Raw genomic sequence first — 15819 nt, 5'->3', positions numbered from 1 at the left:
CCCTCGCGGGCTCGCTGCGCTCGCCACGCTTCGGGTTCACGTTGATCGTGGGGTGGCGTTAAAAATTGTGGGGGCCATTTAAGACTTCAGGGGGACTATTAGGGCTCTGTGGCCCATTTAACATTGTTTCCTATGTAAAAATTGCGGGCATTGAGGCATTTAACACTAAAATCGCGTCCAATCTGACTTTTAACATTGATCCCTATGGGAAAATCGCGGGCATCGCGTCGCACCCGTTTTTTATGTGCATGCGATGGCTGCGATTTTTTACCCCCGACAGCCGCGATGCCAATCGCGGGCGCCGTTCTAGGTAAAGAGTACCCTAAAGTATATTAATGAACCACTTTAAAATGTCCTGACATCATTTTAACTAGATCGGAGCTTCTTCATACATTTCGTTACTTTCATCTAAAAAGTGAAACTTTAGGTGTCTTTCCGGAACAGAAGATATTGACTTAAAGCAAAATGCTTTTGCACGTTTCTTATTCAGGTCAAGTCACAACTTTTCCACACTAGCCGATTTTGAATATCTCAAATTTTAACTTTTTCACTCCGCCATAATAATTAACCCGCTACTATAAAATAAAATAACTATTAGCACTCCGTGAGTCCCAGGACCATGTAAGGAAACCTTTGGCCTTCCAGAAACTGTTGCAGGGCATGCTGGGATGCGTAGTTCAACAACAGCTAGAGGTCCAAAGGTTCCCCATCCCTGATGTAAGAGCACGCCTATGCATGCAGTGTTCTTTATATAGGTAAATTTAAGAGGGAATCTGCACTGGCTGGAAGTTATTATAAGTATCAATTAGAAGCAAACCAATAATATTTAAAAATAAAGACCTTTATTTTAATATAGTGTATAGGATGTTGCTGGTGCACCAAAGAGCCAATAGGATGTTGGTGGTGCACCAAAGAGCCAATAGGATGTTGGTGGTGCACCAAAGAGTCAATAATGTACAATGCACAAACACAAGAGAAAAAGAGGCACTCTTGAAATGTAGGTAAAATACTTTTAATTTAATTAAAACAATGTACCGTTATACATTGTAGTGGATCTAAAAATAGATTCTAGAAGAAAAATAGAAAAATTAAATATATTTTGGAAAAACAAAGATCTAAAACCAGAGCTGCTATAATGATGTAAACATTAAAATTGGCAACACTCTTAACATTGAGAAATTACCTATTTTGTAAACACTTTGCTTTTCCAGAATATAATTTGGGGTTTTATTTTCCCAGAATCTATGTTAGATTCACTATATGGTATAAATGTAGGTTATTATAATGACTTTCCGAACACCCTGTATTAGCCCCAAAAATATCACCACCATATAACACGGCTTATCGGGATTTCGTTTCACATGCCTCTGGCAGGCAAAACAAAATCCCCGGAAAACACACAGGTATCACTGAAACTGCGTGTTTTCGGGCTGAAATTTTTTTGGTTTGTTTTTTTGGCACCCAAATTCAAGAAAGAAATTGCACCTTGTGTTTCTTTGGGCCAAATTGAATACCGGCCTTTGAACTAAAATCTATTCTCTACATCAGTGATTTTCAACCACGGTTGTCAAGGTGCACCAATAATCCAGGCTTAGGCACAGATGACTTAGTTTGTACCTCAGTCAGCTTGATTATACCATCTGTGAATAAGCAGGGATTGCCATAAAAACTGGACTGTGCCTTTAGGACCACTGCTCTACATTACAAGAGTGTTCCACACATCTAACTTACAGCAGGAAGATGGGCCCCCCAAAGCTCTGGGCCCCATAGCAGCTGCACCCCCTGCACCTATGGTAGCTACACCCCTGTATATAACACATGTAACTGACAGGGAAGGTGGCCCCTCTCAGCTCTGGGCCCCATAGCAGCTGCACTTCCTTCACCTATGGTAGCTACACCCCTGTATATATCACATGTAACTGTGACAGGGAAGGTGGCCCCTCTCAGCTCTGGGCCCCATAGCAGCTGTACTCCCTGCACCTATGGTAGCTAAACCCTGTATATAATACATGTAACTGTGACAGGGAAGGTGGCCAGGGAAGGTGGCCCCTCTCAGCTCTGGGCCCCATAGCAGCTGCACTCCCTGAACCCATAGTAGCTACACCCCTATATACTGTATAACACATGTAACCGTGACAGGGAAGGTGGCCCCTCTCAGCTCTGGGCTACATAGCAGCTGCACTCCCTGAACCCATAGTAGCTACACCCCTATATACTGTATAACACATGTAACCGTGACAGGGAAGGTGGCCCCTCTCAGCTCTGGGCCCCATAGCAGCTGTACCCCTGCACCTACGGTAGCTGCACACTGTATATAACATATGTAAGTGTGACAGGGAAGGTGGCCCCTCTCAGCTCTGGGCCCCATAGCAGCTGCACCCCCTGCACCTATTGTAGTTACGGCCTTGTCCAAAGGACCTTGATGTAGTCACTGTTTAAGAAATTATTTACACTTATACTGTAAACATCTATATTCAACTTGTCTATATGACAATGGCTGTGTACAGTACAGTACAAAGCAGTGAAGGAAGGCATTAAACACAAACATTTGGGTTACAATAGTGGCTCTAAATCAGGGATGGGGAACCTTTTTTGTGCCAAGTGCCGTTTGTAAGGGGAAAAAAATCCTTTGGGGGCCATATGTAAAAATGGCTCTTACAAATTGTCCTGCTGCAGCCGTCCCACGCTCCGGCGGCTGCCACTGAATAGGACCGACAGTCTCCGGCTGCTGCTGATTAAGAGGTATCTCACGAGAACTACTGACCTCTCACGGGAATTCCCCTGTACTTGACTCCCGGCAAAGCCGCCGGGTGGGCCACTCAGACTGGCTAGGGGGCCGCATACGGGCCTGAGGTTCCCCACCCCTGCTCTAAATACAGGTTGAGTGTCCCTTATCCAAAATGCTCGGGACCAGAAGAAGTTTAAAAACAGGATTATTCCGTATTTTGGAATATTTTTGTATTTGAATGAGGTATCTCGCATTTACGTTGTACAAACATCAAACTCATAAAATGCACAGGAATAGATTTTATGCGTCCATGAAACAAGGTTTTAAAACATGAAACAAAGTTTGTGTACAATATTAGGCACTGAATTTGAATGCCAAGCAATCATGTTCTTGTACATATTTAGTGCCAGTTTCAAGTTTTTCCCTCAGTAGTGCCAGTTACAGATGTACCCAGTAGGTTTTTAGTAAAAAATTTAAAATAAGAGTACATTTTGGAGACTATGGTTTTCGGAATAATTTGGATAACTGATATTTGGATAAGAGATACTCAAACTGTACTCAAGTACCCTTAACAGGTCAATTTATCTGTTGATAGCCACAAAATCTGCCTTTTTTGGGGTACCTGAGGACTGGATTTGAAGACCACTAGTTTAAAGCAATGATGCTCAAACCACCGTTGGTCCCAATGGAACGTTATCAGTGTGTGTTGTCAAGGTAAGCTCAGGAATAATTAGTAGCACATAACAGGGTGAATAGAGAAACAAGGATAACAATACAGCTTCAGCAAAGAGTAGGGCAGTAGCAGTACAGACCTCAGAGGGCAGCACAGACGGGTTTAATGGTTAGTATTACTGGCTCACATTACTGAGGTCTTGGGTTCGATTCCCACCATAATACTAAAGGTATGAAGTTATTATATTCTCCTCGTGATTGTGTGGTACTCCGGTTTCCTCCCACAATCCAAAAATATACTGGTAGGCTAAGTTACTACCAACAAAAATGAACCCTAGTGCTTAAGTGTGTGTATGTACATGAGCAGACTGGATGGGCCAAGTGGTTCTTCTCTGTCATTAAATTCTATGGTTCTATGTTGGCCAATGGTAGATTCTAGTGGGGAACAAGGAAGAGGCCAAGTGTAACAGGGAAGCAATGGTCAGTGGGAGACGATGGTCATTGAAGCAACAAACTCTTACAGGAGGAAGAGGTTAGTGGCCTCTAGAGATAGCCAGAGTTAAGGGACAGATTTATAATGCTGCACATTTTTCCTCCTATAACGATCACATATAAAACAAAAAAATCATTTGTCATTCATTGATGGATTTTGCTTTGTTCATTGCAGAGACAGGAAAAGGATCTCCCCCAAACGGTTACACAATAACAGACACCTCCTTGGTTTATCAGTGACATTAATGAGCGGACATAAATTGTAAGAGTCTTCTAGGGGTTAGTATGCCTCGCAGTAAAACCAAAATCGGAAACAAAGACTAAATCCACGTTAATTTTATAGGTGGTGAACAAATCTTTTTATTGAGTTTCTATACACCCTTGTACATTTATCACAATATTACATAACACTGCATTAAGCAGTTGGGATTACCAGTATTATTTATATGTGAGATGGTGTAATACACGGATTGCATTTACAGTGATGTTCACTAGGATTAGTGTTGTGTCATTAACCAGTTACTCTGGTTTTTGTTTCGTCTCTCCAAAATGTTGCCACAAAGTTGGAAGCACACAATTAGAATATCATTGTATGTGGTTATATTAAAAGGGGCCGTTACCATACCGGTAGTCGGGTTGCCAAATGCCAGGGATGGAATCACAACTGATGGTCAGAAGTCTGGTGCCGGAATCCCCACATTGCTTTCAATACCGATGCTGGAATCCCAACTGGCAGCATTTTCATAGCAAGAGTTCTGAGACAGGGTAGGCCATGAAGGAGGGGGGGGGGGGGGTTAGGGTTAGGCTGAAGGAATGGGTATGGTTAGGTTTAGGCACTAAGGGGTACATTTTCTAAGATGGGGGTTTTATTGAAGTTGAGGTGTTGCCCATAGTAACATTTTATTTAGGAACTTCTAGAAGATAATATAATCGAATTGGTTGCCATGGGCAACGTCACATCTTTAATAGAACTCCAATTTACAGTAATACCAAATGCTGATGTGAAATTCTATTCCGCTAGTACGTGGACTTGTGCACCTGCAAAAATGTATCATTGACATCTGCAAATAAGCTGTAGGCAGATAATCACCATTTGCATCCGTAAGCTGCTTTAGATTCCATGTTCGATTCGATTTGGCATTAGATCTTTCCATTCAATTTAGCATTAGATCTGTACTGTTGCATTCGGCATTGAATTCGATATCGAATTTGATTTACATTCAAGGTACAGTGTACACATTCGATTTACTGGATCGAATTCGATATTTCGATATTTCCTTGCCTGCATTTCTTTTCGATATAGAGAAAACGGGAGCGTGCATTGAATCGAATGCAGATCGAAAGCATCTTAAAAACCATTCCATTTCGATTCGATTTTGCTTCTATAGGCAAAAACAAATCAAAAACTGGGAAAAAAAATCGAAGCGCGTGCACACAGCTTTAGAATCAGCCCTTTAGACAGGAAGCGGTCTTCAGGCATCTGCCAAAACCCAGATGGTGAAAGGTTACTGGTCAGTTCAGAGAATGCTTCCACGTTTCCACAGTGATTCACATGAGTCCAGCCGATGTTTGGCAATCCACATGGCGGCCAGAAGCTGCAATGCATCTGCACCACCATAGAAATACCTATAGCTCCTAATTAATAGTTCTCCTGCCGACGTTGGTACCAGAAACAGCATGGAACTCACTAGTAACTACGGCAACCAAAAGAAGGGGATTGTTATGTACTGTATGCACCAGGATAATCTCAGGGCAGAAATAGGATAGACTGAGGTTTGGAATGGTGACATTTTGGAGCCTGAGCAGCTACTGTGAGATCTTCAGTACGACCCATTCTAATGTTTGAATTTGGAGACTACATGGCTGTTAGGTATATGTTCTGCACCCGCTGGAAAGGACAAACACACTCATGCTGTGTCTGTATATAGTTGGACATGTAGTGTATCGTAAGCTGGGTACACACTATACAATTCCCGGCACTGCCTATATTACCGATATTGAAGGTGCTGCAGGATGAACGATTAAAACCCTGAACGATATAGTTAGCGATATTATTCAGTGGCGTCACCCGGCCCCCTGCCGAAAATGCAGGCACTGATGATATTGTCAGATTTGACTGTATGTTCATATGACAGGGGAATCATTAATGACCCGTGGGAGTATACATCGTTAATGATTTAGTGGGTACACACTAGATGATATGCATGATAATATTGGTAACAATTGGAACATCAGGCTGGGCTCTCCCTGGCATGGTCACAACAGATGCGACCAGTCAGAAAGCTCACAGTGCGGATGTCCCCCTGATAGCGGCAGCTTCCCGCAGCTGCCGCTATCAGGGGGACCTTCTGGCCTCTGCTTCCTGGTTCCCTACCCACTGTGCTTGCCAAATACCGCTGATCGGTCAGCCTGGCAACAGCCCCACCTCGGGGCTGCAGACATTAACAGCCACTAGGGAAATGTTAAAAAGCAGCCTGTCGTCTTTCATCTGGACCCCCGGAACTACAGGTAGGACCAAAATGTGAAGGTGCAATGTTTGACCATCAATAGGCAAACACTTAGTGATGTTTAATAAGATTTTTGGCTTTGTTTTTTCACTTTTTGAATATATAAAATGGTATTGGATATAGGCCCTTATTCTAGTTCACTCGCAGAGGCAAATTCCTTCTCAAATGGACAAAACCATGTGCACTGCAGGTGGGGCAGATGTAACATGTGCAGAGAGAATTAGATTTGGGTGACTTATTTTGTTTCTGTGCAGGGAAAATACTGACTGCTTTATATTTACACTGCAATATAGATCTCACTTTGAAGTAAATCCCCACCCAAATCTAATTCTCTCTGCACATGTTACATCTGCCCCACCTGCAGTGCACATGGTTTTGTCCATTTGAGAAGGAATTTGCCTCTGCGAGTGAACCAGAATAAGGCCCATTGATCTTTACCTAATCTTTACCTAATTCCATCCTTAAAAAAAAAACGGTCAATTTTGGGGTGTTTTTTTCGGTAAGAAACATTATTACCCTACTGAAATTTGGAAGTCACCTGGGTAATCCGTGTCCTACAGTACAGTGTATATAGAAGTGGATGCCACAGTGTGGAATACCTTATCCTCTACAGTACAGTATATTGTCTGTATAATATATTTCTTTATACTGTAATGTATTTAGCATGTCTACCCTTTAATGACAGTCAAATGTCTACACAATAAACCTCATTGAAAAATGTTAATCTAAAATGTATTCATTTAATAGAAAATGAGTATTTATATAATTTATACAGCATTTCTGTATTAACAATACATATAGTGACCACAGAAGAATGGTTTTCATGTATACCTATATAAATAACCAGCCGTAATAACCACCAGGCGTCGCATCACTGTGATGAAGACAATAACCCAGGCTGTGATGAGGTCACTTATCCCCTGTGATACACACAGTGACCACAGGGTGGCGATAAGTGCTATTGGTCAGTTATCATTTTCTCCAAAGTCCTCATTGTATTCTGTAATTTGGCGATTTTCAGCTGCAGAGAATTATCCTACAGGGAGTAGTAACAACAGGAACAGGATTAGAGAGAAAAACTGTACAAACAGAAACCCATGTCGATAAAACACTATGGGCCTGCAATGCACATATTCATGTAAGAGGGGGGGGGGGGGTGTATCGCCATGTGATCCCCCATGAGCCGACGGGGACCGGGTTGCAGGGTCACATGGGATACACTGCATGCAGTACCGATCCGATGGAATCGTGTGACATCGGCCCAAATGGAACTAGTGTATGGGGGCCTTAAAGCCTTCATAGGAGGATCATGGGAATTAATGTTAAGCAAGGTTCCTAAAACCGTACGGTGGTCTGACATACCTCCTCGTCCTCTCTGCATTTTGGATGGTTCTGAAGCTGACATTCTAGTTTCCTAAGTTTAGTTTGTAGCTTTCCACGCTCTGAGATGGGATCAATCAGTCCCTGGATAAGATACGAAGACAAGGTCATTTAATTAAACACACGGATGTGGTGATGATATTACAGTAACACAGCGAGATATCATTTATCTCTTGTCCTGTACTCGCATCAGCCCTAATACAGAGGTCTCTTCACCCAACCTCTCACACACGCTCCCGTGCCACCCCCATTCCAAACAGAAAAGCAGACTCGACGAAAGCTGGGAGGTTAAAAATGAGGCGAAGGTTGCCCAGCTAATAGGGGTAAGCACGTATCCCCCAAAGTATCTGTGCCCGATATGACAATATTAGCTTAAAGATTGTATATGTTCCTTTCCAGAGCTTTCTAGACTAAACCATCACTAAGCGGGGACATGGACGCCATACCATTATATTAATGGCAGCATGATGCCATGGGAATTCCTGTATTAGAATGATGCTGTATTTAGTAATGAGCGGTTCCTGGGCATCAGCCCTGGACTGTGAGAAGAAGACATTACTGACCTGTAGGTTCATGTAGAGATGACAGCTGTCACTCACTTCTCCTGAGGCCCAGCCAACACCATCATCACCACATTCCTGAGGAGCACCCCTGGACAGATGAAGGTGGAGGGGCCCTGTGAGCGAAAGCGTCTGGAGTGGGGAGATGAAAGTCTGAAGAGAGCGCAGGTTATCTTCCTGAGAACAGACGATATGGACTGAGAGGGAAGGTGGGAGAGAGAGAGAGACAGAGAGAGACAGAAAGAGAGAGAAGGAAACACATCCGATTAGACCAACAAAGTCGTTTGTTTCAGTTAGATCCTACCACTGTAATTTATCTAAGGGGACAAATCGAAGAAGCCACCTGTGGCCTGAACCAATATACTGCACAAGAGGAGGCAGACTATCAATGTCAGTGATATCACCATCTCCAGTGCTGAAATACAGACCACACAGTGCTAGCAGCACCATAGAAGAGAGCCACACCCCAGGCAGGGAAGAGGTGCACAGGTTTTGGAAGATGCAGGGTGCTACAATAAACACTAGCCTACAGGATATAATCACCTTGGAAAAACTACTGCTTAGAACATCCACATGTGATGCCAGGCTTTTGTCAAGCAGATAATCTCTTACATTGTGCTTTAGAACTATGGATGTGATGTACTTGGATGTAAGCAGTTTACGAACTGAAGAACAAAAATATAAGAGAGCGCTTGGATTTGAGGGATATGCTTGGGCATCAGGCAGATAGTGTTAGCACCAGTCCACAGGAGAGCATTAAAAAAATGAGGTACCTGATCTTTGAGAAAGCCGCATACACAAGGAAGTGGGGAAAGGCGTCAGATAGCAATTTACTCTGCCTATACTGAAAGGTACTGCCGGCCGGCTTACTGGAAACACTACACCGCAATTGCGCTGCATCTCCACTTCATTTTTTGAATGCTCTCCTGTGGACTGGTGCTAACACTATCTGCCTGATGCCCTCCAGCCTATGCAAACTGGGATGTGGTAAATATACTAAAAACTACTAAAGCTAAAACCACTAACACTGGACTGCTAATATTTTAACCATCTGACAATCATTTGGACTGTTTTTTCACAATTAATATGAGGCTCACATAAGTGGATTAAAGTATATATTTTTTTATTCTTTGTTCTCTTTCAGGATAATCCTGATTTTTTATTGTGAATTCTCTTAACTATATTTGTTAATTGTTTGGTATCGGCCGGTACCTTTGTGATTGATTATTAAATTCTTTTTAATATTACATTTTTTTGTCTGTATCTATATGTTATAACATAGACTGGTGTAAAGCATATCCCTCAAATCCAAGCGCTCTCTTATATTTTTGTTCTTTGGTCTTTTCTGGTAGGATTGGTTATCCTAATAAGTCAGCAGCTGGATTGGAGAGATCTGTCAGTAATTAAATATATATTGTCATTAGCGCTACTATTCCCCACTTTTTTCAGTTTACTAACTGTACTGCTGCATTCATTCCTACTACAGACTTTTCCTCAGAACTCAGCCAATGCAATGGGCTGCGTATTTTATGCCACGAATGCAAATCGGTTCTGACTTCTGACAGTATTTACACCAGGAAGTGTCCTATTTCTTAGGACCAACTAGAATGTAACGTATAGCATATAGTGGGGTAGATTTATTAAGCTCGGTGAAGTGATAAAGTGTCTGGTTTTTATAACCGGCCAATCAGCTCCTAACTGTGAAGTTACAGACTTAGTTTGAAAAATGACAGGTAGGAGCTGATTGGCCGGTGATAAAAACCAGACACTTTATCACTTCACCGAGCTTAATAAATCTACCCCAGTATAACAGATGCAGGACAGGAAGTTATGTGAGCCTGAGATAGCAAGTCTCACACAAAACAGCTCTATAAAAGTTGGACATAGGGCCTTATTCAGACCTGATCGTGAAATTGCAGGGCCCTGCGATCAGATAGCGGCCACCCCGTCACATGCCCTCCTTGAAAATGCCTGGGCACGCCTGCTTTTCCCCTGACACTCCCAGAAAACAGCCGATTACCACCCACAAACGCCAGTTTCCTGTCAGTCAACTTGCAAACATCTAGGGATCAAAATAGACTCTTGATTTTTTGGCCTATTGACCTTGGCATGCGTACTGCAAGCCGTACGCACGCGCAGTCAGTCAATATTCAGACTTGCGATCAGGTCTGAATAACCCCCATAATTAGAGCTGGTGCCTTTGGGTGAGTTGTGTTCAGCAATATGTAAATGAACTTACAAGTAGAAAATTAGAGCACATTTGTACCAAAACATTTTAAAAACGTAAAAATGCTAAATATACTCTCATATAACTGTTCAGTTAAATGCATCTGATGCGCATCACTATGCTAATTCACAAATAGCTTTCCCTGATTAAAATGATATACAGCATGCCTATATTCTGTATGCAATTGCAACTGTGTAAAAAAAATGTTCTAAAACAATATTTCCCAGCCAAACAGTGAGGCCCTATATGCACATACAGTCACATACATTGATGTGCGGCTTGTCTGCATTTTATATATAATTGCGACTGTATGTACATAACAAATAATGACCCTGATTCACCTTGGCGCGGTAAGCAGCGACATTTCTAAAAAAGGACCTAACTCGGCTCCTATTACATCCGATCACTATGTCTCAGGCAACGCTGATGATTCTCAGTTATACCCACTCACCTTCCGGCCTTGCCTTGGTCATGCTGAAGTCGCTCCTTAGGCTGCGCAGCGCTGTGATCACTTCATGAACAAAGTTAAAGCCTTGAGCCTCCTCGGGGTAAGACCAATGAGCCTGCGTGGGGGAAAAGATAAGACAACAATACACCAACTTAAAATAACCCCACTGCACTCAGACACACTTAAAAGGTATTCAACCCCATAACGACTCCATATTATGGCTTACCGTGTGCCTGGGAGTGGGGTATTCTGCAACACAGATGCTGGGTGCGTGCCGAGAAGGGGCTGCTGGCAAACGCTGCCACAGCTCCTCTGATAAGTAAGGGGTGAAAGGGGCCAGTAGACGAAGCGTCTGTTCCGCCCCCCAGTATAGCACTTGTTGGGCGTCCTGAGAACCGGGTCCCTTTAAGATGGGTTTTACAGCTTCCTGTATTGGAAAAGAAGACAAAAAACACAAAAATGTAATTTATGGGAAAAAGAGAATATATTTCAGTATATGAGTATTGTTTATCTTCTGGGGATGTGGTTATGATGTCAGTGGTAGAAATCCCAGCAGCCACAACACTGGAATCCCAACATTAGTGCAGATGCTGAGGCCAGAATCCTGATCCTGGGTTGGGTTTTTTTTTTTGGGGGGTGGCATCAAGATAGGTCAGGCTGCAAATTGCCCCTTATCTCAGGGAAGTGAGGCACCTAAATATCAGTTATGCTGTGTGTTACCCGAGGCCCCCGCAGGGCTACTTACCACGTAGGTATCACAGTAGTACTTCACCCAGAAAGTATAAATTGCCGCTGTGGCTCCTTGGAGCTCGTAGGACTGGAGCTTCTTCTCACACTCCACAATGAGCTGCTGCAGGCAGTCCAGAAGCCAACGGTCCATGGGGGCCTGGGGCCTGAGCTAGTGCAAAGACAGAATATCATTCATTCACATAACAATGCCTGGCTGCTGCGACGTCACTCACATGGTCAGGACAAATGGAACACAGAGAAGTGGCACAAAGGATCCTCTACAGTCACAGCAGTGGGAGTAAGTGGCATCCGATCTCGCTGAGCTTAGAACATTAATACCGTTAGTTGCATGAAATAAATTGTTTCCGTCAAGAGGCTCAACGAGAGAGAGAGGGTTGCATCCGGCCAACAAGAGATTTAGGGGAGTATTTCGGACCAGAGAGCGAAGGCTAGAGAAATCATTCAGTGGTGAGCGGCCAATCGAATGATTTCTCCTTCGTGCGTCCGTATGCGAGTGCTGGGATTTGGTCGGCGAGGGGGATTGGTTGGGGATTTTGCGTCCCAAAGTCAGTGATGAGTTAGTGGAAACGGAGCTGCTACGGTCAAGAAGGACGGTTGTACAAGAATGGCAAAACGCTATAGGACAAAAATGAAAGTGACCAGACATGGGAAACACCAACTCACCTCTTCCACTGGGAGCGGGGAGAACCCTTCCCCCAGAGCAGACATTGTGAATTTTACCCCATTCCAGATTTTGTTGCAGAAATGGCGGAAGGAAACAACTACGGAGACATCCAGATTAATGTTGTCACCTGGAAGATAGAGGGGGAACAGAGGGAATAGAAAGGCATCAGGCACGGAGACGTTCTACAGCCCAATTTTATAACCAACATTCTTAAGAGGATACAATTGAAAGGAAACGTACAGGCTCTGTCCAGAAAGTAAGTACATGGCTCGCAAAGCAGCGAACTATCGCTGCTTGCGAGCAAACCAGAATTAGGGCCTATATCCGGGAAAAACAATTTTTTCCAACGTGACGATTTTGACGGAATTTAATTGAATAGCTCAGATGGAAATTAAAGCTAAAATCTTTGAAAAGTGCAGATTGTTCAACTGTCTGAAAAACTGGCACTAATTGAATACCTCCTTAGCTGACATGACCAGACTGAGGGAGGGGGCAGAGTAACTGTAATAAAAAACATATTGTCGAAGCACATAGACAGAGTAAGATACCCCTAACAAGATTACTGCAGCTCCCCTCCCATCCTGGTAAGGGGAGAAGGAAAGCAAAGTATGAACACGGTTATAGGCATATAATACACCAGCTTACTTTCTATGTAAACTCTGTGTATATGAGATTTATTTTACCATTTGGGGGGGGGGGGGGGGGGGTATTAAAAAAAAGGGGATTTTGGTCCTACCTGTAAAATCCTTTTTTCTGAATCCATGGTGGACACTGGGACAGTGGGGTGTGGGTGGAGCTTCAGCTACAGGCACCAAGTAGAATAGAGTTCTTCAAGTGCAGCCCAGGCTCCTCCTCCTCCACGCCCCTACAGGCTTCAGTTTGTTCAACAGCTTACCCGTAAGGTACAGGAAAAGGAAGAGAAACAGGAAAGAAACCAGCAACCCGAAGGAAGAATAAGTTTCAGGAAGGTGTAAGCCGACCCCCATTACTGTAGACCAGTGTGCGAGGGCGGGCGCCCAGTGTCCACCATGGATTCAGAAAAAAGGATTTTACAGGTAGGACCAAAATCCCCTTTTTTCATTCATGCCAATGGTGGTCACTGGGACAGTGGGACGTCCCAAAGCTGTCCCTTTTACGGGAGGGAACGCACCTGAGCTGCACTGATGACACGTTGTCCAAAAGCAGAATCTGCCCTGGCGAACGTGTCAAAATGGTAAAATTTTAGAAAGGTGTGTGGAGAGGACCAAGTGGCCGCGCGACACAACTGTTCTGCAGAGGCTCCCTGATGAGCCGCCCAAGAGGCCGCTACCGAACGCGTGGAGTGGGCTCTGATAGAGGATGGAACTGGCTTATTGGAAGATACATAAGCCTGTTTTATAGTTAGCCGCAACCATCGAGCCAGTGTCTGCTTCGTTGCAGGCCAGCCTCTCTTGTTTGCATCATAGAGCACGAACAGGGCCTCTGTCTTGCGTAAGGATTGAGTCCTGTTAACGTAAACTTTTAAAGCTCTTGTAACATCCAAAGAGCGTAACTCTGGGGAGTCCTCCAACTGGGAAAAAGTAGGAACAACGATATCCTGGTTTATGTGAAAACTGGAAATAACTTTGGGTAGGAACTCCTTTTTTGTTCTTAAGACTGCCCTGTCCGGGTGGAACACCAGATACGGGGATGCACTAGACAAGGCTGACAGGTCCGAAACTCTTCTGGCCGAAGAAATAGCCAGTAGGAACACTGTTTTCCATGTTAGCCACCTGAGCTCTGAGGATTCTAGAGGCTCAAACGGTGGTCCTTGCAGTGCTGAGAGCACCACTGTGAGGTCCCAAGGTTGGATTGGGGGTACAAAGGGAGGCTGTATGTGAAGGACGCCCTGCAAAAAGGTCTGTATAGCCATCTTCTTTGCTAACTTCCGCTGAAACAAAATAGAGAGTGCGGAAACTTGGACCTTCAAGGAGGACAACCTTAGGCCCAAATCCAGGCCCGCCTGCAAGAAGGCCAGGATCCTGGAAAGTCGAAACTCCCTAGGCGGAAGGTTCTTCTTCGCACACCAGGTGAAAAAGGCATTCCAGATTCGATAGTAGATCCGGGAAGAAGCAGGTTTCCTTGCTGCTATCATGGTTTTTATGACCGGTAATGAAAATCCCTTCTCTCTTAAAACTTCCGTTTCAAGAGCCACGCCGTCAAAGCTAGTCTGCCTAGATTCGGATGAAGGCATGGTCCTTGTACTAGCAAGTCCGGACGAGCTGGCAGTCTCCAAGGTGGCTGCAGAGACATCTCCCGAAGGTCTGAGTACCAGGCTCTGCGGGGCCAGTCTGGGGCCAGGAGGATTGCTGTGGTCCCTTCTTGTTTGAGGCGCCTGAGGACTCTTGGCAGCAGTGCCACTGGAGGAAAAATGTAGACCAGGGAGAATGGCCATGGAGCCGACAGGGCATCCACCAGATATGCCTGTGGGTCCCTGGAGCGAGCCCCGTAGCGGGGTAACTTTTTGTTGACGCTTGAGGCCATTAGGTCTATTTGCGGTCCCCATCTGTTGACTAGTTCCTGGAACACATCCTCGTGGAGCCCCCATTCGCCTGACTGTACCTCCTGGCGGCTCAGAAAATCAGCCTCCCAGTTCTGAACCCCTGGTATGTGTACCGCTGACAAAGCTAACAGGTGATGTTCTGCCCACTGCAGAATCGATGTTACCTCCCTCATGGCTGCTAGGCTCCTGGTCCCCCCCTGGTGGTTGACGTATGCCACCGCAGTGGCATTGTCTGATTGAATCTTCACCGGTTTGGAGTGAATCAGAGGGCCTGCTGACTTGAGGGCTAGCAGGATGGCTCTTAGCTCCAGTATGTTTATTGGTAGCAGCGCCTCCTCCCTCGACCAACGGCCTTGGAAGGAATGTTCTGCCAGAACAGCTCCCCACCCTCGGAGGCTGGCGTCCGTTGTTAACATCACCCATTGAGGGATGACAAACTGGCGCCCTTTTTGAAGGTTTAGAGGACTGAGCCACCATGTGAGCGACAGACGTGTCTGCCTGGACAGAACAAAGGTCTGCGATTTCAGGCTTGGTTGGGAACGGTTCCAGTGACGCAGCATTTCCCTCTGCAGGGGCCTGGAATGGAACTGCGCAAATTACGCCATGTCGTAACAAGAGACCATCTTGCCTAGGACTTTCATGCACAGGTGCACAGAGACCCTGTGTTGCTTCAGGAAGAGTTTCAGGAGGTCTCTGAGGAGTATCCACTTGTCCTCCGGCAGGTAAACCCTGAGAGTTTTTGTGTCTATCAAGGCTCCTAGATGCACCATCCGCTGTGATGGGGTTGTTGAGGATTTTTTCCAATTTATGAGCCAGCCGTGGGTCTGCAGAAGGGAAACCGTTAGAGCTCCAGATGCCTCTGGAGTGTCT

At 44.7% G+C, this 15819-nt stretch overlaps 1 protein-coding gene across 5 annotated transcripts in view; it reads right to left on the bottom strand.

Moving 5' to 3' along the window:
• Window positions 1-6809: 6809 nt before the first annotated feature.
• Window positions 6810-15819, bottom strand: part of VARS2 (valyl-tRNA synthetase 2, mitochondrial) — a 45124-nt gene continuing 36114 nt past the window's right edge. For 4 of the 5 annotated variants that reach the window (XM_083159983.1, XM_083159985.1, XM_083159981.1 and 1 more), the window contains exons 24-30: window positions 12428-12555; window positions 11760-11912; window positions 11241-11441; window positions 11018-11129; window positions 8343-8536; window positions 7762-7863; window positions 6810-7435 (exon numbers count right to left, since the gene is read on the bottom strand). In XM_083159983.1, coding sequence (XP_083016109.1) covers window positions 7358-7435; window positions 7762-7863; window positions 8343-8536; window positions 11018-11129; window positions 11241-11441; window positions 11760-11912; window positions 12428-12555 — 968 coding nt within the window. In that variant the 3' untranslated portion in view covers window positions 6810-7357. The remainder of the gene's footprint in view (window positions 7436-7761; window positions 7864-8342; window positions 8537-11017; window positions 11130-11240; window positions 11442-11759; window positions 11913-12427; window positions 12556-15819) is intronic. The other variant, XM_083159982.1, reaches the window with a different exon arrangement.

This window comes from Crinia signifera, chromosome 9 (assembly GCF_055691185.1).
Source record: "Crinia signifera chromosome 9, ASM5569118v1, whole genome shotgun sequence".
Classification (NCBI taxonomy): domain Eukaryota; kingdom Metazoa; phylum Chordata; class Amphibia; order Anura; family Myobatrachidae; genus Crinia; species Crinia signifera.
This window is presented reverse-complemented; position numbering and strand designations above follow the sequence as displayed.